Genomic DNA, 27,869 nt, shown 5'->3' with positions numbered 1-27,869 from the left:
AAGAATAGGACTGTGCAGCACCTTAGAAATAATATGGAAATACTATTATAGAGCACACTACAGTATGAATGTACATCCATCTGCAACTTTTTAAAGTAGCTGGTTTTTTTAATGAAATTAACACAAATTTTGATTTTGTTAAGCAGATGTGATTTTTTGAAAATTATTTTTCCATATTTTAGGATATTTTCACACTCGCCTATTCCATGATACTTTTGTATGGCAGATACTTCTATAAGAGAATCTGCCTAATATAAAGAGGTAGGATGATGGTACCTCCATCAGCAATTTTATAAATGTTGGGAATTTGTGGAAACCATCAAAACTTAGGGAAACTAAACAGAAGTTGAGTAATCTCCCTGAATGTTGATTTTCCTCTCTGGGGAGAGGAAGTTAAGAAAGATTAAGTTGTTGGATCAAAGCACTGGATCAGTTCATAGAAAAGAACAGTGCTTCCATCACACTGTTGCAAATGACTTTTTTTGACTCTCAGTCCCTGTGGATGCTGGTGTTGCCACTAGTTTTCACTGCACATGTATGTGAATTTGTTGTTATATTAGCAGTCACTGATTGTGCTCTTCTGTACACTTTTTAAATTTCTTTTTAAAGTGAAATAACAAAAGTGTTGTGAATATAAATTTGAGCAACATATTCCATCCATTATGTGTTTTATCAATAAGAATTTTTACTGTTCTGAGACTGCACTGTAAAGCACATCATTGGAAAGCTTGTTTAATAGTCCAAAGCTATTCAACAGTCCAAAAGAAAAAGTCACTGGGAGCATGTGTGGACATTCCCATTGCACCTGTTGGCAACATCTTAAGGAAACCACATATTTTCATGCATTTGGTTTAAGATGGTGCCAACAGATGCTATATATCTGCCCAGATTGTTTTTTTTCATCTTCAAATCTCATCACTGCACATCTTTTGGAATTTTAAATGTTTGTTTTCCTTCATGCTATTTGGCATATTATCATGTAATATATATATATCTGTACTTTTATCATTATGCTAAATCTCTTAAAAGAGTACCTTTTTCAGAAATGTTCCTTCGATATTATGGCAGGATATGATATGATGATATGACATGATGTTATTATATCCCTTGGGTTCGAAGAAGACATTCTGTCATGCTGTTCATCTGTGGACAGGGAAACAGAGTCCCTGTCTAGAAGCACAGAGTTTAGGGCAATGGGGGCAATGGAAATCCATTGCTGTACTAAGTGTGGATATTATTTTGCTACATTGCTCGCAGTTTTCAGTTTTTGATGGCACCCATAGCTCAAGGCTCATCAGCAGATTCTGTCAGCAGTGCAGCTTTTAATTTCTTGGCTCTATATCACAGTGGTATAGGGTTTCTTTTTCAGTGTCTTTTTAGTGCTTGCATGGTCGACTTCAGTCTCTTCACAGACTCCAGTATACTATGGAACAATTGGCAAGGCATATGGCAGACATGCATTCTGATGACATGTCTCACTCATTTCATCAGGGCTCTGAGAATCAGGGACTACATGCTGGTGGACTCCACACAATCCAAAACCTCCAGGTTGGAGACACAGTCTTGCCAACAAATTCCAAAGATGGAGCAGACAGCATGCATGTGAAAATTTCTTAGATATTTGATGCGCCTTCAGTAGAGTTGAGAACTCACATCCATATAGGAAGGAAGGGATACTCACAGCTCTGTAGATTTTAGCTTTGTTGTGATATGAATGTTGTGTTGATTGATCACTCTCGTATATAGCCATCCCAGTATCTGGTTGGCCTTGCTGATCCTGGAATCAATTTCATTGTCCAAAGACTCATCACTCAAGATGATGCTTACCAAATATTTGAAGCTGTTTACATTTGTCAGCTGGGTGGTGTTAACAGTAATATTCTACAGGCTTAGTATTTTGCACTGGCTGGTAAAGTACTTTTTGTTTTGTTCAAATGACAATAGTTAGTTCAACTGACTGTCAGTTTTGTTCAATCTGATAGTCAGGCTGAAGAGCATACTGTAGCAGCTTCTGAGAATTTGTTCAGCATCAACTATAGATCACTATATTTGTGCACCAGCAGCACACAGTCATCAGCAAGGAAAGTTTCTTGAATGACTGTATGGAGGAACTTTGTTTGCACATTCAAGTGGCAAAGGTTAAGGAGCAAGCCATTCATTTAATACCTGAAATGCTCAGGTCCCTCCAAGACAGTTACTTACCTCATTATTGTGTTTGTCTGATAATAATCCCACTCACTCTGTAATTCTATGGAAAAATGGCAATTTTTTGAAACCTCCTTCAGATTTTATAAATGTAAATGATCTTTCTCCCTATTTTCCTCCAAGATCTATTGACCAGAACAAGATGAACTGGATCAACATTTTGACTGGATTTCTACAGTTAAGTAAGTTGAAATATCTTATCTTTGCTTCTCATTTGTAGGATGGATTCCTTTTTAAACTGCAGAATGTGATGCTAATTTTTGATGCCAGAATCAGTGCAAGTGTTAAAACTAGTGATTGCGTTCAAACATATGTTATGAGTTTATAATTGCACTAACAGTTAAAACAAATCAATCATATTTATTGCCACAGGATTTATTCCTATTTCACTGCAGAAACTGTGTCATCAGAAGATGTGATTGACACATCTGTAGCGGAATTCCACTACAGATGTGTCAATTGCAAGGTTCGTTTTTCTCGCCATGCACATGTATACATAATCTGAACTAGACTGTGTTGTTTCTCTGTGTCATATAATATATGTGGGTATGTGCACAATTCTGTATTTATTTATTTGTTTTTGTCATATTTATGTAGTGTATATTGGAGGTGGTGACCCTTTGAGAGCTATATGCAACAAAATTTCATTTTAATGTATGCCGATCAGTGTACATTCAAAGTGACAATAAAGTTATTAAGTTATCATTCTAATCACATCTTCTGATAACATAGTTTCTGCAGCGGAATAGGAATAAATACTGTGGCAATAAGTATGATTGATTTGTTTTAACTGTTAGTCTGTTAGCTATAACAAGAAATCATATATGATATTATACTGTAATTAAGGGGTGGAATTACACCCCTTAATTACAGGATAATATCATATATGATTTCTTGTTATAGTTAATTTTCTGTATAAATGTATACTCTGGGTTAGATCCAGCTTCTTATTTACCAGCTGGACTTTTTCCAGGACACAATACAATGGTAAAGACATAATTTTGCTATTTTTTTCTACTCCAAGTTTCTCAATTCTCCACAACAGTTTTAAGAGTAGGAGTAATTTTACACTGAGAGTCAGTTTAATGTAGTGGTTAAGATCCCAGGCTAAAACCAGGAGACTATCATTTCTAGTTCCACCCTAGGCACAAAATCAGCAGAGTAACCTTGGGCCAGTCACTCTATCTCAGATCTACAAAGGAGGCAATGGCAAACCTCTTCAAAAAAAGAAAAAAACTTTACCAAGAAAACTGCAGGGACTAGCCCAGGCAGTCACCAGGAGTCAACAGTGACTTGAAGGTACCAAACAAATAAATATATAAAAATTTTACACTGAAGTGGAAGCATGCTATAACAGAATACAGGCAGTCCCCAAGTTAAGAGTGTCCAACTTATGGATAACTCAGACTTACAAGGAAGGAAAATTTCTTCCTCCAGCTGATGAACCACTGAAGCTGCAAATTTTAAATGTACAGCCTGTTTTCAGTGATTCATGAAAGGAAAAACACCATCCACCATTTTTAGTAATAGGCAATCAATTCATATACATAATTTTGAGTTAAGGACAGACTCTTAACCCAGGAATTCCCTGTAAACTCTATTTACGGCAGGCAGGATCTGCATCCTTTAGTATGATACTAAAAGAATGTTAGAATGACACATTAAGCCATTCTGAATAGTTGTTAGGATTACACCAGTTCACATTACTAAAAATGGTTATAGATTTGGTCCACACATTTCAGTTTATTTAAGCCACCAAAGGTAGTTTAAGAATTGCAACAGATAAGACACTGTGTGACAATAAATGCTATTTGGCTATTTGTATATACTTTTGTCTTTTAAGACATTGTTGATATTAAAAATTAAATTGTTGCAATCAAAGTCTATTGATTCATGCAATATATAATGTATATCAATTAATGATATATAAACTCGTGAGTACATCTAAGCTTTCTTTTACTAACAATAGTGATTTAGGTCTTCCTTATTTAAAATATTCAGACTATTCTTTTTTTCCCCCTCTTTAGATTTCTTTCAAGTGGTCATTTCTCATTGCATGGTGTATCAGATTCCTCCACAGAGCTTTGAAATGCCCTGTATACCAGCTAGAATTGCAGAGGATGGTCCCACTTGGCAGGATGTGCATGGTACAGTTGGAGCCAATGCCACTGTATTGGTGGCTGAAGATAATTTCTTATGTTGCCACTGGAGTGATACATATATGAATTGTTTTGCATACACTGCAGAAATGGAAGCCAAAGCATTTATTCCTTCAAGAATTGTTGATTCAACACTTCAGCAGATAGGTGTGCTTGGAAAATGTGCTTTTAATTATTACTGAGATTATTTTAAATTGTTATAGCTGCTGTACAATGAAAATATGAGCACAGAATATAGATAAATCAAATTGTATGTAGTAAAATAGATCATGAATAAAACAGTGACCAAACTAATACAAATTACAATGGCTTTTTTTAAAATAAGATCTTTTTAGCAACAGAATTTTGGCTGATGTTTGAATGGAGTTAAAGTCAGTGTCGGTTGAGAAATGGCCCAGTCTTGCCTTATTGAAGGAATAAATAAATATGCATAATAGTAGTTGATCTCTACGTGAGTGTCCATGAGATGGGGCAGAAGGAGGGGGAATAATAAAATATGTGTCATGAAATCATTTTTGTATTTGCAAAAATGATTTGATATAATTTAATTTTTACATTTATAGGGCCACCAATGAGAGCATGATAAATTATTTTCAAGAGTTCAGGGTTACAAGGATGTTTTTAGTTTTATTTTTAAAAAATGCTTAACTTTCTATTTAGATTTAATTTGGAATCTGCAGTTTTGGACTAATGAAACCACAGAAGAATTGTTTTGCATCGTGAAATTATCTACTAAGTCACCATATTTGAATGAAGACTTTACAGTTAATCTATTGCATGCATTGTAAGTATAATCAAAATCCAAGTTAAAATTTGTGGGGTTTACGAATTACAGGATCTTATTCCACTCTAATATTTTGACTTCTGATAAGAGTAGCTCCAGTTTTATATTTTGCTTTAAGACTTTCTATCAGATTTACTTCATATTAGGTGATGGGGGTGGGGAAATATGTCTTCCTTTAACAAGAAAAAAGTAGAAGAGTGGGGAGAGGAATTTCCAAGCACCAGGTACCAAGTTGAAAGGGAAAAAAGGGCTGACACGGAACACAGAATACTAAAAGCAAAATATAGCTTCTTACCCATGATCTACATTTTAAGAACAGTTTTTAAAAAGTTGATTTAATGCAAGGAAACACTCTTTTCTTTTTCAGAGTGAATGAGACTTGCTGTCTTCAAAATAAATTTAAAGATTTCAGTAATCGTTCAATAAGCAAGCCTATTCTTCCTGTTAAAATATGGTTTTAAATGTTATTGCATTTCAGGGATATTGTCCATGAAACAGTTCTATTTTATAAAATTCTAACACTATATAATTTTACTTAATAGATTAAAATGTAATTATGAAAAGTTTATAGTCCAACCCTAACCCCAGGAGAATGATTCATTTTATTTGGAGATGATATATTACACATATATTGTGTTATGAGATCATAGTATCACGGCATTTAAGAACTCTGGAACCAGACCTATATTCCAAACATGAAAAATAAACTCTTAACATTCCCTCCTCTCTACTCTGTTATTTTTTGGCAGGTGAAAGATATTGTCTATGAAGACACTTCTTCAGCAATATTTCTTCTTAGGCCTTAAAACAGGAACAGCCAATAGGAATAACAATCAATAGTGTAGACTGCTTTATATTGTCATCAGATACTTCTGTTAAAATTGTAGTTGCATTATCATGCAGCTCCTTTGAAATATCTAAAAATGTTATTTTGTGTTCCAAAGTCTTCTCAATAGCAAAATATTTTGTTTACATAGTTCTTAGTTTTACTGAATGGAATACAGAAATACTTATTTTATGTGGTCTGGCCTGAATATTATGTTCCCCCAATGGGAATATGTGTGTTTTCATTAGAAACATTACATCAGAAAGCTTTCTGCTTTAAACTCCACAGGAGGAAAAGGCACATGAATGTATCATTTGTGCATTTTTACAATGTTTATCTTCCAAAATAAGCCCTGGTTGGTTTTAATCATGACCAAGAGTCCAGGCATGCTGAACTCAGAAGACTTATTCTGGAATGTAGAGTTGGCTGTTAAAATATCAAAAATTGAAAACTCACAATACTGGAGAATGCAATATTTGTGGTTTCATTGGCTGCCTTGTTCAGAATGAGAAGAAAGTTCTCTCATTTAAACAGAATGAGCTTCCCTTCCTTGTGCTTCTTCAAACAGATTCTCCAAGGGAACCTGGGAATATATGGCTAACTAGTTGGCCTTAATTTACCTTGTATGTCCTCTATAAGACAAAAGAAACAAGCATAAATATTCAGGAACCAATTATAAGGATTCCCACAGTCATCTATCTATCTATCCAGGGCTTTTTTTCTAAAAAAAAAAAAAAAAAAAAAAGGTGCCGGAACTCACACACATCATACAACCCGCCTTGCCTACCCTACAAGGTTCCATCCAAAAAAGGTGCCGGAACTCCGTTCTGGGCGTTCTATGAGGAAAAAAAGCCATCTATCTATCTATCTATCTATCTATCTATCTATCTATCTATCTATCTATCTATCTATCTATCTATCTATCTATCTATCGATCGATCTATCTATCTATCTATCTATCTATCATCATCATCATCATCATCTTTTTCCTCAGATTTTACAATCATTTTTATTTTTCCCCAAAAATGTTGCTTTTTCCAGATTTCTAAAAGAAATAATTGTTTAATTAATTTTTTTGAAGTGAGATATTAAGAATCACATCTGAATTCTCTTAGAGAATTTAGAGAAAAATAGTAGCCAGTGGAACAATGAACATTTGCAACTAATAGAGCACAAACTTAAATCAGAGTATTTCCCCCCTACACTTTGTTTACCAGAAGTGTGCCCCAAAAATATGAATTTATAACTCGGTTTTTTAGAGTTCCCAATATGACCAATTACACTTTCTCCTTGCATTGACCAGCAATGCATTCTTAATTGTTATGACCTCTATTGTGAATTGGTTTTATGGCATAGTAATTGTGAAGATACTTGAAAAGACAAAATAAAATATCATTGTCATTGAGTATTCATGTGTTCTATTTTTCTTAAAAACTCATTAGAATTATCATAAAATACAAATGAAAATAAAGATAGTATAGAAACAGGAAAGGAAAATGACAGGAAAGAGAAGTGTAAAGTAAAAGGGGAAAGAAAAAAAAGAAAACTTTGATTTCCAAATTCTTTCAGCACAATAAAATATAAAATAGATTTGCAGACTCTTTTTACTTTTACTTTACCAATTAACAAGTACTAGCTATTTCTGTAAGAACAAACTAACTTAATCAACAAAACCCAAAGTCAAGATTTCTTTTTTCTTTTCCTTTTGACTCGAATACACAGTCCAGAAGTGTTTTCCAGGTAGAAACAAAGCTGGATATATTCTTTTCTCTAATTAAAAAGTCAATTTTGCCCTCTCTACTAGCTCTCATCACTTTTTCCAGCTATTCTTCTATTGTGGGGATTGATGTACCTTTTTATTACTGTGCATAAAGAATTCTTGCTGCAATCAACATAAACAAAAATAAAGTTCCAGATCTTTTTTCCAACTCCTTATCCAATAATCCTAAAAGAAGAACTTCAGCTTTCAATTTTATGTTAATTTTAAAGATCTTCTGTACTATAACATGGATCTGTCCCCAATATTTCTTTTCTTCAGCATAGGTCTGCCAAAGATGATACAAAGTACCTTTAAAATTACATTTCTAACATATATTTGAGACACCTTTATACATCTTTGACAATTTATCAGGTGTTAGATACATTATTTTGTAACAAATTCAGTGTAAATTTTAAACCATTTGTCCACATTTTCCCATTACTCAGGCATTATATTATAACCAAAGTTCCTGCCCGCTGAATCATACACCGTTTCACATATTCATTTTCCAGATTCAATTGCAACAACACTGGCAATAACATGATCATCTTTAGCACACAATGTGTTCTATTTCTCCAGATTGTTTTTGGCTTCTTCACTGCAGTATTTTTTTATGTTCTAATGTAACTAATGTCTTATGTGAGGTATACTTGTAGACTCTCTTTGGTTATGGATTGCCTTCATGGTCTAATTTTTCCCTAGTTATTGAAGGGTGGAAATAATAACTTGCAGTATCACAAACCTTCGTTCCAATTTAGTGCAAAAAAAAGGTTCAATTACCAATGTTAAATTAGTGATATTTGATACTGAGAATGTGGAACATCCATGAATCCAGATTTGGCACTTCTTAGCTATATTATAAATTAGGGCCCTATATCGTATAGGCTGTAGCTTCATTTGAATGACACAGATGCTTTACCCATAGTTTAGCTGTGAAGTTTCCTGGAAGTCAGTTCCAGGTGTTCCATTGCTAATCAGAAAGGGAAGATATGGGCTTTGATTGTGTTATGGCTTGCCACTTTGCTGGGACATAGAAGAAATATTTACTTTCTTTGAAATGTTAGGAAGTAATACTGATGTGCTTTACATGTTTTCATGCAGTATTTGCTGTCTCAGAATATTGGCAGTAGAATGCAAAATACAGACTGCAGAATTTATAAGCTTGGAAGGACTAGATAATATCCACAAAAGGATATTATCTATTGTTCAAGCCCCAAATCCTTCAGATGCTTTTAACTTTAGGAAGATTATTCTGGGTCATTTATCTTACTCTTCCTCCATGTACTTCTATCAAACCATTACTGTGGAAAAAAATCTCTCATTTAGCATAGATTGCATTGCAGAAATTTGTTTTTGCTTTTGAATTGATCTTAATTTATTAAATACAGCTTGGTGTGCTAAAACTTTGAATCCAAATTCAGAGGTAGAAGAAGCTCTCATTTTGTGAAAGGTGCCACCTCTCTCCTTCAGAAAGGGAGAAAGGAAATGAGAAGAAAATGGGTGATTGTTATGAACTACACCATTTGAGCAACCCTATCTAAAGTTTGATTGTCCTTAGATTAAAAAGAGTAGAACAGTGGGGTTCTTAGTGCTCTCTGGGCCTGAATGTTTTCTTGCAGACATTTCATTACCAAACTAGGTAATATCATCATATCAACCATAGTTTGGCAATTAAATGTCTGCAAGAAAACAACCAGATTCAGAGAGCACCAAGGACCCCACAGTTCTACCCTGAGCTACAAACAATTTTTTTTATCAAGAATAGAACTATTGTCTAAAAACTAAAAGAAGATAGTAAACACAGGGATCATTCGTGCTGACAATTTTCCTACACAGTATTCTTAAAAATTATTTGTTAAATTATTCATTGTTGCAGGCAAGGAAATGATCAACTGCCCTGGTCTTGCCCTGTTGCTAAACTCACTCACTGCTTTAATTTATNGTGTATGCTTAGTTTATTACTTTGACAATCTGCCACAAGGGCTGAGGTGTTTTGTTAGTTACTGCTTCTGTTCACACTGACGTTGTTGCCAAGGGCTAATTTGGTCTTTTTGTACACTTCATCTAACATCTTCCATTTTGGATGTCACAAGTTAATATATATTCAAAAAGATGTTTGCTTCATCTGAGCAGTTTCCTAGTTTGTGGGGGAAAAATAGATAAAAAACAAAATTATTTAGAGAGGTCAGCCAAAGAAGATATTTTGAACTGAATTTTTTAGAGGAAGGAAAACAAAATAGTATACTGTCAAATAAAAAAAACCCTCAGACTTTCCATAATTTAGTCCAAATAACAGACTCAGAAGAATTTGAATTCTTTTTTTTTTGGTCAATATTTTTTTTATTTTATTCAGAACATTAAAATACAAACTCCCCAAAAGAAAGAAAATACAAAAACAAAGCAAAACTAGACAAGATAAAAAAATAGATGTGCATAAAAAAATCATACACATAGATGTCATACACATTGATTCAAAAGAGTTTGAAATGCAAAAAGCATATTATATAATTACTTAATAAATTAGAGTGTTAGTTTTAACACCATGAAGATAACATAAGAGTATTTGTGAGTTATTAATTTTGACATTTTAATGCTAATTTTATATTTCGATGAATATAATTTTGAAGAAACAGCTGAAAAGAGGCATAGGCTTTTAAAGAGCAACAGATACAATTTTATATTTCTCTTTGCAAGCTTTTTTCCTTGCCTTGTGCATATGCTATTGACATTAGTTCTGTTGGTATTATGTCTGTACAGACTAAAAAAAGTAAAATTCAGATTATAAAATCAAGAAAAGTATACCTTTTCATTCTGAAAAGATTTCAACAGCATTCCAAGGTAAATGGATCTAATGTTATAACAAAATATTATACAAAGGCAACTGGGTTTTTTTAGCTCCTTCCATTTATTTCTTCCATTTTTTACCCTTTTCCAAGAATTCGTTTTCCAAACAGTATAAATATGTTTGATATTTATTAACTTACTTACATTTTAAAAAAACAAGATTGTAATGTAAGTGATTCTACTTGCTCCAGAAGAATGATTTTATGGTTTCAAAACAGTCTTTAAAAAGTGTTTCACTCACTGAAGATTTGGTTCTTCAATAAAATGAACAATAATTTTAAAGCATTAAGCAGAAACTTTTTTTGCAGAAAAATATTTTCTCCTTCCCTATAGGATTTTTTTTAACATTCTATAAAATGTTCAGTTTTCAAACTGGCTACATAATCGGGGAGCTCACCCAGAAAATTCAACCATATGAAATTGTCCTTTAATAAACAATAATATTTTGCAGGAATTTCTGTTTGCCCAAATAAGTGCCACACAGTCAACAGAGGTGCTAATTCTTGGATTCTTTTGAGCCTTTCTGCACAAGTGGGCAATAGCAGTATTGGACTATTTCGTAAACTCCGCATTTAGACAACAACCACATTATGTCACCCTCAAACCATGCCTGCTGTGCTGTATAGTTGAGGTTTCTGTCTTCTTACTTTGTGTCTTATGGTTTTTCCTGGTAAAGCAATTCAACTTCTGGTCATCGCCACATTCTTTTCCCTTTGTTAAATGGGAACATTTAAAAATCGGATGTAAAACACTGAAGCAGATTCGGAGTTAGGTTTCCTCTCCCCCAGTCAAGTTTTATAATTACAGAGAGCTTGCCTTAGATGGTTGGTGGGAGTTTTAATGGGGAGAAGAAGCCACTAGGTTTTTTTCCCCTCCTATGGAGTGGCACTCTATTTCCTTTCTTGTTTTGCAAATCTTTTCCAAAAAGAATAGCTGGCCTGCAAGCAAGCATATTTATCACTTATAGCAGTGGTGGCGAACCTATGGCATACATGCCAGAAGCAGCACTCAGAACCCTCTCCGTAGGCACATGAGCCATTGCCCCAGCCCCACTTCCCCCTGCGGCCCCCTCCTCACCAGCAGCCCCCCCCCCGCAGGAGAGTCACCCCCGGGTGTGTCCCGCACGGAGCAGTGTAGCCAAGGATATGGCAGCCAGGCAGTGGGGACAAGACTCCACCTTCACGCTCCATTGTGCGCAGATGATGCTGCGGGGCGCGGGCGGAGGGCATGGTTGCCATGGCACTGCTGGGCCATCTGGGTGATCTGCGGCAGGCCGTGGAGGTGGTGGGTAGCCCTGCGGGTGGGCGGGCGGGGCAGGGGCAGGGCAGGGAGCGGGGTGGTTCTTGGGCACTTGGTCTCTAAAAGTTTCGCCACCACTGACTTATAGGACAAGACAGGGAGTTCCATGGACTGATCGGTTTGGGGCCAGTGAAGATTTCACATTATGAACATTTTCCTCTATTTTAAATAAAAAAGATAAAATGGATAAAAATGGGATAGTTGCAATAGTATAGACACATTATCACCCAAATGTTTACTCTTCCATCTGCCATGGGAATGTCTTGATAGTGCTTATAGATATTGATGTAGAAATGTATTTTAATAATATAATTGGAATGGATTGTTATAATTATATAAAATGGCTACACATATTTATCATGCTTTGCATAAGTAAAAGTGCTTTGTGGCATTTATAACACAGTTTTTTTCATTTCTTACATGCATAACAAAAATAATGCAAGCAATTTACAGAATTTCTAATAAAATCCTCTGAGTAATCTAGTAAAAAAAATAGCAAGAAAATGACTAGTTTTATTTTCTTTTCAGAACAGATGCATCACTGGAAAATTCTTCTACAAATTCACTAAAGGAAAATTCTACAGTCACTCACTGTAATACTCTAAAATCCCAAAAATATGAATGTCAGATATCTTCAGTAAAACTGAATCATATTTACATTATGTGGCTCAAGATCACTAATGGTAATATATTACTGCAGTCACCACTGATGTCAGTCAAACCTATAGATGTTGGTAAGTTTTGATTTATTAGCAAAAACATAAAGCATACTTGCCAAGCTCTGTTAGACTGAGCCAGAATTATTCTTGAAACTCCATAATAATGAAGACAAACTTGGTCTGCACTATGGTTAAGTTAAACTTATTTTAAAGAGGAAATTATCTCAGAACTGTGAAGTAATGGGAAAAGCAACATAGAATTAAATGTTTATGTTAAAATCTTTTTTTTGCATCCCGGCAACAGTCATTCTGTTTAATGATACTAGTCCTGAATGAATTCCCTAAAATGTTGACTTAATATTATTAGTTATAAATCTAGCATTCATTGAATATTGTGATTTGTAATTTGGCATTTGATTATTCAGACTTAATATGAGTAAATTATATTATTTAATTATTATTTAATTATTTAAATTCATAGTATATTATAAATAAAATTATATTCAAGGAATAATATATTATTTTTCATAATCCACACTGTGGCACAAAACACTCAAACGAGTATGAAGGTTTGACAAGTCAAAGATACAAATCCTTTCTAATAAAATAATAGATTTTCTACTATTTCTCTTATTGGTATCGTATGATTATATTACTTTGTTGTTTGCATGTACACTGAGAGCTTATGCACCGGAGACAAATTCCTTGTGTGTCCCATTACCCTTGGCCAATAAAGAATTCTATTCTATTCTATGACACTCTTAGTTATACTGGAATTACAGGTCCCAGAACTGCTTGCTAACAATTGTGGGAATTTTCAACATATCTTGATGGAATAAAGATGGGGAAGTTGATCTGGGTTCTTATGAAAAAAAACTTTCATGTTTTTAAACATACAATTTCACTTTGTAATGCTTTATTCCAAGTATGAACAGTAAAAATAGGAAAAAAAATTGAGGGGATGCCAACCATCTGAAGGGTTGCATTTTAGTAGCTGTATTAGTACAATTTGGTTTTTTTTAAATTTTACTTTTATATAATTAAATCAGAGTTTTATATAATCAGATGATGGTTGCATTTAATCTTTTGATACTTTCTGGCTTAATAAGTTAGCTGCTTCTAAATTACTCATTGAATTATTTTGTATTTTATTATAATTAAAAAATTGATAGACAATTTTTCTTTATTATATTAGTTCGGTAAATTAATATAAATCTTTTAGAATAAGTGTTTTATATTAATTATAATATAAGTTAATGTTTTCGAAACATGATGGAATTACAGAAATTGCACAATGTTTTTGTAAATCATGTTATTCAGTGGTCAGATATTTTAAAACTTGTAGTTAGCAGAATTAAAATAGCATTTGGTATAATTCAGTTACTTCACTTCAAATGATGCAAGGTCTGCATATATTTTTAAAAATATGGATTAAGATAACTTTATACAAAAGTCAGCAATACTTTGTTCTGGAATGGAATGGCGAAAGTGAGCTTTGTGATGTTAACTTCCACTTTTAAACTTACTCTTCCAAGGCACAGACTTTCTAGTGGTAATTAGTTTTTAAAAATGAGTCACATGAAGTATGATCTTTTATTTAATAAAAGTTGTAGCTTTGCCCTTGTGCACACTTTCTCAAGCAGCAGCCCCAGGAATATTCATAATATAAATCACTATGTGCTGAATTGCTGGGAATGCAATCTTGTATATATTCATAAGACTAAGTAATAATTGTTAGCAAAACTTTACATATGATCTACTGTAAGCTTCATTTAGTGCAAATATCGATTTTATTGCCTTTTTAGATTTTAATCATACTTGCTAGTTTATTGATATATTGTATTTTTTTAAAAAACAAGTTTTATTGGTTTTCAAGTTTTACATTGAGTATTCGGAAAGCAGCGTGGTGACTGGGTAATCAGTGGTTCAGTAACAAAATCTTTAGTACATATCTCAGGTTACATCACCAAAAATTCCTTCTCTATTTCCCTTAACATTTGTTACATCACATTTAGGCTAATAGATTTTTAATTATAACAAAGTTAATTAAAACCTTTATCAATATATTTTTTGCTTATACATATCCATATCCTGTTTTTAAGTTTTACCTAGTTTTTAGTTTTTTATTACAATATTCCAATTTAACCTTTAATATCCATAGTGTTTGAGTTTCGGGTAATCCAAATTTCCTTTATTTCACTGCATAAAAGTTATCATATCTAGAATATACATATTACTTACTTAAATATATTCTTATCTTATTTCATAAACATTTTCTATTTCTAATCCTAATACATCATCACTTACTAATAGAATGTCTTTTATTGTCTCAAGTCCATCATCTATATTATCTGGGCTAAACAATAGTTCGAAGCTAATTCCTAATTGTTAATTTTCATTTCCCTTATACGTCTAAATCCTAAATATTAAGCCAGGTAATCCCTTATTTTTTATCATTTAACAGGAATATTTAAATCCAATAATCATATTTTCCTTCATCTAAAAATCTCTCTTTAGCCCATTATTTGAGACTTTAGGATATATCATAAATCAAAAAATCCCATTTTTTTTTCAATCTAACTCTGGCTTTCTTTTTGTGCCAATCAGGCTTCCATACCAATGCCTTTAAATCATCAAACAGATCTCCCTTCATTCTTGCACATATTGCTTGAACCAAGGAAGACCATCTAGTTATCAATTTTCCAAAAAGGCTGGCCCATTCATAGTCATTTATTTGTATTATTCATCTTTTTTAAAAAAAGATAAATACCAAATTTTGCTCTTTTTTCACCAAAGCTGTTGCCTGGTATGGGATATTTTCCTTCCAAGCTTGGATATACTAAATAATATGAGAATTTTAATTATTACTTTGTTTCTTTTGGATTCTGAACAAACTCCAGCCACAACTGCTTCAGACCACAACCACAATTTCGCCAAAGCATTTATGCATACTGTATGTTGAAATTGTTTTAATTAATTGGAACATGAGGCAATAGGTTACTCTTTCTTGCTTAAGGTGAAATTGATTGAAAAAAGTGCTCTAGTTATTAACTGGGATATTTAAAAATATTTGAACCTATGTATATAAAAATATTTGCATACACATATAGAGATGATCAAATTAAAACAAAAAAATTAGCAAGCTTAAAATATTACTGGAAATCATCGTGTTTAAGGCATATTGTTTATCATGCTATTTTGCAGTAAAACCTGACCCTCCATTATATCTGCAAGTTGAAATGACAGATACAGGACAGTTAAAAATCTCTTGGTCTCAGCCAGCATCTAAATCCAACTTATTTCTATATGAAGTAAAATGTTTTACAAACTCAACTAAAAGTTTTCAACAGGTGAGACAAACTTCTTATTCTAAGCCTCTTATAAAATAGATTTAAGAGTCGCTGTAAATTTGGCAATCTTAATTTAAGATTAAACAGTCTAAATTTCTGAGAAACTGAAAAATGAACTATGCAATAAAAATGGTATTCAGTACATGTAGAATAATCCAAAGTTTTCTTGTAACTACGAGTTTACATTTGGGAGCAGCAAGATAGAATAATGAAGAAATACATGTTGTCAGATCAATACAAAAACCACATGTTTTAGGTATTTGTAGCCAGTCTTCCATTATGTTTTCATTATAATGGTTTGTACTGGACACCTATGCATTGAAATGATTAAAATCAACAGATTTTCAGTGCTTGTATTGTGAACTAATGAGATATGCTTCACTTTCATTGGATTATATCTCATTAGCTTACAATACAAGCACTAAAACATATTTTTAAGTGAGATGCAGTGGGATCACCATCTATTCTCCCAATTGCACATGAACAAACAAAAAATACTACTCCCTAAATGTACTTTAAATTTGCTTGAGGTTTGGCATGGAATTGTCTAGGAAGCAAGTTCTATGTGCATATGTGAAAGGTTGCACAATCCTCTTTATTTTCATTTTGAATTACTGAATGCATTTTCTATGAACCAAATTGGAAGGGGACAATTTCCTCATGGAGTGCACGTATGTAACCTTTGCATTCTGGACACATAAACTTTATATAACATCATGTGTTAAAACCAAGAAATAAACCCTCTTTTGTTTTTTATTAGCTTCATTTTATCAACTCTGATTTGGTTTTTTAAGTTAATTCAGTGAAAGAACTGCATTATTCTTATTATATTATTTTTAAAAAATAATTTCATAGGTGGCTAAAATTACCATGGGAACATCACTGACCATAAATAATGAATTACTCGAATCTTCATATATAATTCAAATTCGGTGCAAGAACCATCAGGAATTAGGTCTTTGGAGTGATTGGAGCTCACCTTTTAACATGGATCTACAAGGTACATTCACGTAAAATGTTATTAATCCAGGATATAAAATATTAAATCATTTTATTTGATCCGCATCATGGCCCATGGCTAATTAAAAATTGTTTATTTTGTACAATATATGTAATTTATCCTAATCTAAAGATCTTGAGTGGCATACAAGATATTACACATAACAGTTTCCAAATGTATCAAACACCTCCTGAATAGATACACACAATAATGAATTAAAGATAAAGGAATGGTGGACTAATGGCTGTTTTTGTCACTTTATAGAATGATTGAAAGGAGGGAGTTAAAATGTACCTCTGGAATCAATGAATTCTAAAGTTTGGGGCACTGTCTTTCATAGTTGAGTAGGAGCATATTACGTAATTCAGGGGTGTCCACCTGTGGTTCATGGCCCCGGATAGCTAGCAACATGACCCCACAAAATTGTAACCTTTAACATTATTATGTGATTTTATATACATCAACTATATTATATATTTTATATGTGCCCCAAGATAATTCCTCTTCATTCAATGTGGGCCAGGTAAGCCAAAAGCTTGGACACTCATGATCTAATCCAAGGAATTTTCTTGTGTTGAAATTTGAAACTTGATTAATGAGAAAAGAATTACAAAGTATATTACAAAGTAATATAAAATAACTAAGTAAATGTGTGGTTAAAAATCCCTACATTTGTGGTTATTTTTATAAAGAATAATGTTACAAAATTATTTAAAATATAATGTTTGTTTCTTTTGTTTGTAATAGATGTCATGTATTTCCCTTCCAAACTCCTAGCAAGTGTTGGAACAAACGTTTCTTTTTATTGTATTTATAAAACCAAAAACAAAATGATCTCATCAAAGAAGATAGTGTGGTGGTTGAATTTAGCAAAAGAAATCCCAAGTAGTCAGTATACTTTTGTGAATGACTACACTAGCAAAATTACACTTACCAACTTGCCTGCAATGAAGCCTGGAGGAAAATTTCTTTTTAACGCTTTATACTGTTGTAATGAAAATAAGGAATGTAATCATCGTTATGCTGAACTATACATAATAGGTAATATATCAGATTGTTTCTACAATTATAAATATTGATGAACCCTTATTCTTTGCATATTCACTAATGCTGTCTTTCAAATAGATGCTAATATCAATATCACATGTGAAACTTATGGCAACTTACAAAAAATGACCTGTTCCTGGTCCATCAAACCAGATCCAATACTTTTGGAGAGTACTTTGCTGTTAAAATACTACAGGTATATGTTCATTTTAATATATTTTTGAAAAGCTATTTCTTTCAGAGCTCAAGTTAGTACAGGGTTGAGGAAAATCCTATACTGTACAGTGATACGGAACTTTTAATTAAAAGAAAGGTTGGATGTGACTTAAGTGGGAAAATTGAATTCTCTGCTCTTTAAATTAGCTTTTTCAAATCTGATAGTCTCAGAGGTGAGTGCAACTTTCAAAATTTCAGAGAGCATGGCTAAACATAATTTAGATAGTCTGGAAATTGCAGCATCATTAATTCTAATGGGAGCTTGGGCTAGAAATTGTAACTTTGACAGGCAACCTTTATGATATTTCCTCATCACTTACCATATTAGAGCTTAATAGCAGTTTTGAGACCAAATATCTGATGCACACTGTTAAGGTCCCAAATTTTGGTTTTTAAACAGCAGAAGTAGAGATATTTTGTGACCCTTTCGATTTTGAAATTTAGCTCTATAAATACCAATGTGCCTTATAAACTTTATTCATGATACTGCTTCTTGCATTATGGTCATAATTCTTGTTGTAATAGTGCTGATTTTGTTGACTTTCTAGAGATGAAATACATTAAAAAGTATTCATTGTAATAAATTATTAAATATATTTAGCTGTATTGGAACCATCCATTGCTGAGATGTTCTTCCTATCAAGATAATTCACTATAATTTGGGGATATGTCCCGGTAGTTTCCATGTAATCAAAGATGTGTTTTGCCATTACTTCCTGCAGTATTTTTTTAAATATACCAATCTCGTAGTACCACTGATAGTCCATGTAGGTCAAACCAGGTCCAGTCTTGCATAGGTATTCAATGAACAACAGTTGAACTAGGTGCCTCCATGTGCTGAGACAGTACTTTTGTTAGGGCCAACCAAAATGCACAAATAAATGTGCTAATATATTGAGTTCTTCAGAAATTTTCATCAAGATATTATACAATTATTACAAGCTTCATATTGACTTCTTGCTCAGATAGTGATCAACTGTGCTTAATCTTATGCAACTCATCCCTCTACCCAGTTGCAGTCCTTTCTCTTCCTTTGGAATCACTTATTGGTTCTAGCGGAAATGGTGTATAGCCAAGTTGTATGTAATGGATATGGCTTTGTAAACTTTAGAAAGTTCTCTACAGGTCTTTGCGCAAATATATAACATGTGTGTAAATGTAATGTATAGATGACAGTTTAAAGAACTATCACTTTTTAAAGTAACCAGTTTACCAGTTTTGATAACCAGTTTGATTGTCTGGGGTATGAATTAAACTCCCAGATTTTGTGTTACTTGCAGGTTTGATAACCCCAGCTTTATTAATTCAACCAGGTCATGAAGATGGTTTGCCCAGACTATTCTTTGAGCTTAGGTTATTTAATCTGAGTTTTCTAGGGGAATTTAAGCGTATTAAAGATTATAACATAGTACCCAATGTTCTTGAATCCTCAAGTGTTCCTTTTATACAACAAAATCTGTCCTTTCTGAAAAATAGGTTTTATTTGTACTTATTTATTATGAAATTCATTTATTTTTTTAATGTTTTTATGTTGTAAGCCATCGGGGGTCATTGAACACAAGATGGGTGGCAAATAAATCTCATAATAAATAAATAAAAATAAATAAATAATCATTCTCTCTATCATCATCATCAAATGATCAGGACTGACCCCTGTGTCTTCATTCTTCATGCTAATGTGAATCAATCCAGTGGTGCTACCTCATCTGCTACCTTTTAGCTCTAACCAGCACTTGCTGACCAGAGTTTCTGGATAGTGTGTTTTGGAACAGCTAAACTGGTGGTCAATCACGGACTGACACTTTAACAAATAAGTAATATAACATGGTGACCAGAAGCATCCACAGGATCTAGAGCTTTCCTGAAAATGCTGAAAGCTGCTTTCATAATTTGCCTTCCCTTCCCGTTGGACATTTCTGGCAGTAACTAAGGTGTTGCAGATTCAAATCTGGCTTAACTGTGAAGACCTCTGAACTATGTTTGTCTTATTCACTGTCTCACAGCCTAATATAGTCATAGTTTTATTGTTAAGCTGCAAATACAGTTCTGAGCATCTTAGAGGAAAAACTGAGTTTCATTTTAAATCAATAAATTTAGTCTGATGTCTTTTGCCAGGGAAAGGAGTACGTAGTATATTTGGCTTAAGGCTCCTTGGCGCAGTATTGAGGCAGCATTGGATATTAGCTTTTGCAAAGTGTTGTTCAAATCACCTTCCTTTCCTCAACCTCTGTTTCCCATTCTCAAAATGAGATTAATATTGACCTGTTTCTTAGAGTCATTGTGAAGATGAACAAGAATAAGATTTACAAAGTTCCTTGTGTACTAGAAATGATCTCTGTCTCTGTCTCTCTTTTCTACTGCTACATGGCACATACCCCTTAGTAATCTTTGTTCATGTGTTCACTTTCACATAGACAAATTATGTCACCAGTCAGTGCTATAGAATCAATAATTCAATTTCCCACTCCTCCACCCCCAAACTGTGCAAAAGAAGGACAAAACAAGAATGAAAGTAAACATATTATGTACCTGTCACTTTTAGTTTTTCACCAACGCAGAGAGAATCTAGATTGATAATGGCAATTCCTTTCTTTAGTGTGGCATCTTGTAGAAACATTTATTCGTTTCCTCACAGATGCTATTCATTGTCAATATCAGAATTGCCACTGATTTTAGTAGACTTTACATCAAACCATGAGGCTTATTTTTTTCTGGTGAATTGCCAAAACATAAATATAAAACTGAATGACCTACCTATTTTCAAAAAGACTCCAATCTATGGCTTGGTTAAAGAGGCAATATCTTTCATGACTAATAATAACAATCAAGTAATCAATCATGAGTACACCAGCTGTGTGTACTCAGATTCTGGTAAGATGACACATGCCAAATGTCTTCCAGTACTTCACATAATTGACTTCCCATCTGACTGAAATGGCAGTATGGACAAACTCAGCCTAAAATGTAATGATGAGGCCAATAGCCTGAGACATTGTAGCAAAATGGGTATAGATAGAATGAGCTTCAGGCTTGTTCATTAATTAGACTTGATTCAATGGTCATCTAAATGATCTAAAATGAGAAATTCTGAGATGCAAATAGGTTTTCCAGGCATTTGCCTAAGGATGTTGTTTACATCTTAATATACTATAAGATATAGCTTTATTTCAGGGAGATATGCTGAAATCTGGTTTAATGACATATAAATTTGTCAAATTAATGAATACATAAATAAAATAGCTCATTTTTAGCTGAGTAAGCTGAAATAGTTAAGCACAAATTTTGTAATTAAAAATTAAAAAAACGCAGATTATGTGAAGACTACTTTATCATTTGCATTCTTTTTATGAAGTTATATTAAAGTAATTATGTGATTTCAAATGCTAGGTTTACATAACTGCATTATTTTCTTGTTTTAAGAAATGATATATACTGTTCAGAATCTCCTAGCATGCATTCAGATTCAGAGGTGAAAGAATGCAATTTGCTGAGGAATAATGTCTATGAGTGCATCTTTCAACCCTTTTACCTTCTGTCTGGATATACTATGTGGATAGAGATTAAGCACTCACTGGGAACAATTACTTCAAGGCCAGTATGTATCCTTCCAAAAGAAGTAGGTAAGTGAAAGGGATTTCTAACAATGGGTTATGGTCTAAATTGATTTGAAGATATCATGGGTCGTTGTCTTCTTCTTTTTTTTTAATGAAGATTAGTGTTATCTTCACACTACAAGCACCAACCAGAAGGGAGGATAGGGGAAGGGAAGAGTGACATAAATGGGGTTGTGATGTCACGTCATAACTGCTCCTTTTTGGGGGGGTGCTTCCAAGTCCCAGTTGGCTTTGGCTTGTGCCTGCACAAGTCCCAGTAGTATTCTTGTCAAGGCTTTCAGAAGTGGTTTGCCATTGCCTACTTCTTAGGGCTGAGAGAGCATGACAAGCCCAAGGGTCATCCAGCTGTCTTTGTGCTTTCTGTCACCCAGTTTCTATCCTGATGTCTTAACCACTACACCAAACTGACTTTCTCCTGATAAAGCCCTACCTTATCTACTATAACATACCATATCCCAAAGAGGCAGAGCCTGAGGTTTGACTTTGAGATGATGGCTGCTATTATTGAATCTGCGTGTTATACTATACATGTTCAGATGCAACTCTCTAGGGGCTTGCAGCAAATTTCATTTCCAAGGAGAGACAGTTTGCAAAACAGCTTTTTAAATGTATAAATGAAACGGAAATAAAAACTCTAGGTTTTTGCCTCCCTTTTAAGATATATGTAATACAGCTAATGCAAGCCACAATATAACATTCCTTTTAAGATGTATCCTGCATTTCAATCTGTAATTACAAAAATGTAATTGCTGCTTCTTACATATATGCTATTGGGTTGAATTTTTTTTTTCTATTTTTTTTTTCATATTCCGCCACCAAAAAATTCCTTTCAATTGGCAATTTTAATTATTCAGTCAGTAATGGTAAGCCTGTGTGGGAGATAAAGATAGCTGTTTTTATTAAAACTGAAAGAAAATTAAATGCATATGAAATTATAATAATTATCATGCCTTGCAATAAACATTTAAAATAAGTTTTCATTTCTAACATGCCTTTATTATATTTCCATGTTGATAGATAGGAAGGTGATGTATAGAACAGATTTTTCTGTGTTCTAGAATCACATTGCAGGATTCAATAACAAGATCGTAAGGCCTTATATGGTCATTTAAAGATTCGTTTTGAAGATTCAGTTCTGTTGCAGCTACAGATAAGGCAAAGGCTGCAGTGTTTGTTGTTTGCTCCTTCCACCTTTAAAGCAACACAGGAAAGATGCCTCATTTAACATCAAACAAGAGGTGTGAATACAGGAGTAGTTAACTTCTCATTGTTCCCAGCCTCACCTGCCTACAGTCCATTGTTCTGAGCATTTTCCTTCTTACAGATCTTCAGTATTGTGCATGAGTCAGCCTGCTGGGAAGGTGGTGAAGAATGAGAAAATGGGACAATGACGTATTATAAGGGGAAAAAAATAATACATTTTTACTTTATAAATCCACCCCATTGCCCTCAACAGGCCTGAGATTACGGTTACTTTCTAGCATTGCTGAAGATCAGCAACCATTGCTGTGATTTCCTGAGCAGTTTGAACCAATCATCTTTACTGAACAGGTTAAACGTGTTGCATTTCAAAAAACCACAAAAAAGAATTGGCTTCCTTATTAAATTATTATAAAATTTACTTAAAATGAATTTGAAAACAAAATGATTTCTAATTAGATCTTGCATCTGCATCATGTGTTAATAGTTTGGTAACTGCTCTTCTTTATATATTACCAGGGCTTTTTTTGTCATAGAACGCCCACAACGGAGTTCCGGGACCTTTTTTGGAAGGAACCTTGTAGGGTAGGCAAGGCAGGTTGTATGACGTGTGTGAGTTCCGGCATTTTTTTTTTAACAAAAAAGGCACTGTATATTATTGTGCAGTGCCTCACTGCTAATCTTGGAAGTATAAAATCAGAAATCTAATTCCATAAAATCTCTAGAATTGGGCAATCTTTATAATTTTTAGACGGCCGTCTTTACCAGATTGTTGAAAACTTTGGAGGAGCAATGCTTTCCTCCGTATTTCAGGACAGGTTTAACACAGTAGTCATGAGTTGATTCTAGATTGGGAAAGAAAGAATCCCAGATGAAGTTTTTCATGAGAAGGAACTTTTTCTTTTTTTAAGGCAACAGGTTACTACTGCAATTGCTTTACAATTAAAGTATGATAAAGACACAGTTTTATAAATTGCCGGATACCATTGCTTTAGTGAAATGCAATAGGGAAGAACCAATGCATATGTATCCAATGGAGATATTCAGTAAGTCAGACAAATTTCTTTTGTTTACCTTTCTAGTGAAGCCATTCTCTCCCTTCAGTGTCAAAGCTGAAATCACAGAGGACACTGGGCAACTAAAAGTGAGTTGGAATAACCCCGAACTTCCAAAGAATGACCTTCAGTTTCAAATTCGATATGTGGCTAGTGGAGAAGACATTAACTGGAAGGTATGTTCTGATTTAATGTAAACTAACTAATGCTTGAGTGAGGATTCTTCTGTTAGTTTTATTCGTGTCCGGTTCATCGTGGGAGGAAAAAGAACAATTTTGATGTGTTTCTTTTCTCCAGACTATCCAGTCTTAGCTTTAGCCTCTCAGAAATTATTGTATTATTATTTGTTAGGTTTCTTTGCTTTTTTTTATAGATTCAGGAAGTTTCTAATGTATCAGTTACCTCTGTGAGTATTGCTATACAAGATCCCTGTATAGTTTACATTGTTCAGGTGCGCTGCAGTATGATTGAAGGAATTGGCTATTGGAGTGATTGGAGTAGATCTGCTTATACAGTTATTAAAGATATCAAAGGTCAGTATATTACCTACATGCTTTTGGCTACTTTCATTTAGAACAAGCTGTATATAAACAATTTGAAATATACATTATTTTTCCAGCACCTTTGAGAGGACCAGAATTCTGGAGAGTTATTAATGAAGATCCCACTACAAACCAGAAAAATGTCACTTTGCTTTGGAAGGTACTTCTGAGAAGAATAATAAGATGCTCAACATCTATTTTTTTTGTAATGCTCTATTAGTCCTTACAGTTAGATATATGGAACTAGCTAAACCCGCAATCCCTTTACTGTTAATGTTGGTAGGATAATAGTCAATTTGGCTTTCTCTTTCAATTAGTTAAAAATATGAAGAAGACATTTTATACATTGTCACGATTTACACAATTCTTAACATACATTAATCAAGAACCCTTTTTTAAATAGAAAAGGGGAAGGTTTTTTTAAAAATTTAAAGTTCCACAATGTAACCACTTTTAAAAATGTAATTGTTACTGTTTACATGCAACCTTCAGAAGTGTATCTTTTTTTCAGGACTATTTTCTGATTAAGCTTTGATTCAGGAAAAATAAACCCTAGTAGTTTAATGCTGTAAGTTGCCTGGGAATAGAATTTTTAAATTTGTTTTCAAAGGAATTAAAGGTAGATTTTTTTTTTGCATTTCTACTTGTGATAGGCATAATGCAGGTTTCAGGGATACATGATCCAAACAAATTTATTATTATTAAAATCAGCAAATGTTTAGCATGGTTCTTTAGATTCCTACAACTTTTTAAAAAGTTGAACAGGTACAACTGTACTTGCAATGTCAACAGTTAATGAAAATAAAACCTAAAGCCAAATAGTTCTTCCTTCTCCTTGCAATATTCTACATGGTTTCAAAATTTGCTCCAAAGGATTCCCAGGCCTAAAGATTAAATCCTGAAGACACAAGGGCTGTCGCATGGAGAAGGAGAAAAAATTTTCTTCTACGAGCAGAAGTTCTGTTCCCATGCCACTGGATTCTACCCAATGCCTTAAACCAAAACAGTCTGTCTGTCTAAACTAACAAGTGTTTCCAATCAGAATTCTTAGAAATATGGAACCAGCACAGTTAGTTTACTAAACTAGAAATCCATCTAATTGCTTTCACACTTTAAAAACCTCCAGGGCACTTTGGAAAAATCATTTTAAAATTCTTGATTTCTCAGCAAATTAGTTTAATTTCTGACCTAATTGGCTACATAAGACTGGGAAAGTTAATATTCGTAGGAAAAAAAATGATTATAAAATGAATCAAATATCTTCTCCTGTATTATTTTTTTTTAAAAATCTAAACTTTAGTTTCAGCTACAATACAAAATATCTAATATATATGTAATTTTTTACAGCCACTGATGAAGAATCTATCTTTGTGTAGTGTTCTAGACTATGTAGTAGAGCATAATACCTCAGAAAACATTGCTTGGTCTGACTATATAGAAAATGACACTACTTACACCTTTTCATGGTCCGAAGATATACATTCTGTTAAAATTCTAGCTATCAACTCAATTGGACCTTCCTCTGTGAATTTTATTTTAACTCTCTCACAACAAATAAGCACAGGTAAGAGTAACCATTTTGGATTATTGCTCCCACACAACCCTTCTAATGTATGACTGTACTTTTAAATAAAGAAGGTATTTAGAAGCTACGGATCTTTTGGAAGGTCCTCCCTTTAAATAAAAGAGTGTAGGATTTCCAAGCAAAATCTTGAATACTTTCATTTTTATTAGTCTCATGCTGGAATGCTGATTTATGTCCTGTATATAAAATAGCCAAAATATATGGAGAGTGTTCTCATTGAAAGTATTCAGTGATCTATATTTTCCTCAGCCAAGGACAGTATGTCATTTTTGGGTGGCATGTCGAGGCCACAGTCCAAAATTGCATGTAAAAGTGTCAATGGGGTCATCATACATTGAAACAATGGGTGTAGTTGGGTGATAAAAGTCATGTTCCTTTTTACCAAGCATTGCACATATCAGTCATTTTATTTGATCGCCCAATTGTACCCATCATTTTCACACAATTGATTCCCCTCTCTCCATTGATGCCCTCCAGAATAGTGGAGGAGACAAGGCAAAATCTACATTTGATTTACAAAACTACTTTTATATTAAATATTGTTGATTATAGTTTCGAATTATATTTTAATACCCACTTCATTACAAAAAATAATGAAGTATAGCTATTTGGACGTGTGGCTGGGGAGATTAAAGTTGGGTTTGCTGATCTAAATTTGATAATTTTTTATCCAAATAAATTTACTTGTATTACTACATGTGAATTAAACTTGTTTCTTCTAATTGGCAATCTAGTAATATTATTCTTTTCTTTGCTTGTGAAGTTTATAATATTTCTAATCTACAAAGTAAAATGAAGTAATTTTGTATTTTCTTTCTTAAGAGATTGGATGAATTCTCTTTCAAATTTTCCATCTGATTATCATTTTTGTTTGTTTGTTTGTTGATTGGTTTGAGTTAGTAAACATTGTGCAGTCTCTGAACATCTACCCAATGAACAGCAGTTGTGTAATAATGTCCTGGACACTTTTACCTATGGATTATGTGGTTACATCCTTTGTAATTGAATGGATCAATCTAAATGGAGAAGAACAAATTAAATGGATAACAGTTCCTTCTAATGTTAGGAGGTATCATATATTTGGTGAGTTTGAATATGAAAGCATATGCTTCTGTTTTGTTGTTGTTGTTACAACAATATTTATGTTGGAAGAAAAAAATAAACTGAACATGAGATAAAACATAGAAGGATAAGAAATTTTGTATATACATTGATTTATTGAAAACTAATGAAGAATGAAAATTCCTGAAAAAGTCATGTTAAGTCATATTTAATATAATTGCATTCATTTGTTTAAAAATAGGAATTTTAAAATTCCTCCCTTAATTTTTTGGCAACATATAAGAAATTAAGCAACTGCAGGTTGCCCCAACTTAAATTGTGGTAGATGTACAAGAAGAGTGTTATTGTTATATGTAGTAACATTTTATTCATGATTTTGAGAAGCTATTTGTAGCTCTCCATGTCAAAGCAATAGAATATAGGAAAATGCCAGTTTTCCAAACTTGTAAGTCTCAAACTGGTGCTTGATTTTCTTTAATTCTGAGGCTTTCTATAGCTGTGAGTCTCTTCTATGAATTTGACTGACTGTGAGTTGCTGGTAAGTTAAACATTATTGCTTTATTCCAGATAACTTCGTTCTCATTGAGAAGTACAGATTCAGTTTATATCCGGTCATTAATGAAGGAATCACAAAACCTGCGATAACAGAAGGATTTTCCAAAG

General features: G+C 33.3%; 1 protein-coding gene across 1 annotated transcript; it reads left to right on the top strand.

Moving 5' to 3' along the window:
- Window positions 1-1,455: 1,455 nt before the first annotated feature.
- LEPR (leptin receptor) lies at window positions 1,456-27,869 on the top strand (the record flags this gene model as incomplete). Its single annotated transcript, XM_015827491.1, has 16 exons — window positions 1,456-1,602; window positions 1,747-1,873; window positions 4,233-4,511; window positions 5,025-5,148; window positions 12,405-12,610; window positions 15,740-15,885; window positions 16,741-16,885; window positions 17,633-17,926; window positions 18,011-18,128; window positions 21,569-21,768; window positions 24,045-24,193; window positions 24,391-24,550; window positions 24,637-24,719; window positions 25,907-26,123; window positions 27,045-27,227; window positions 27,774-27,869. Coding segments are annotated over exons 1-16 (2,674 nt in total), but the record flags the coding sequence as incomplete, so codon positions are not given.

Source organism: Protobothrops mucrosquamatus, unplaced genomic scaffold, assembly GCF_001527695.2.
Source record: "Protobothrops mucrosquamatus isolate PMUCROS unplaced genomic scaffold, P.Mucros_1.0 scaffold3735, whole genome shotgun sequence".
In the NCBI taxonomy this organism is placed as follows: domain Eukaryota; kingdom Metazoa; phylum Chordata; class Lepidosauria; order Squamata; family Viperidae; genus Protobothrops; species Protobothrops mucrosquamatus.
This window is presented reverse-complemented; position numbering and strand designations above follow the sequence as displayed.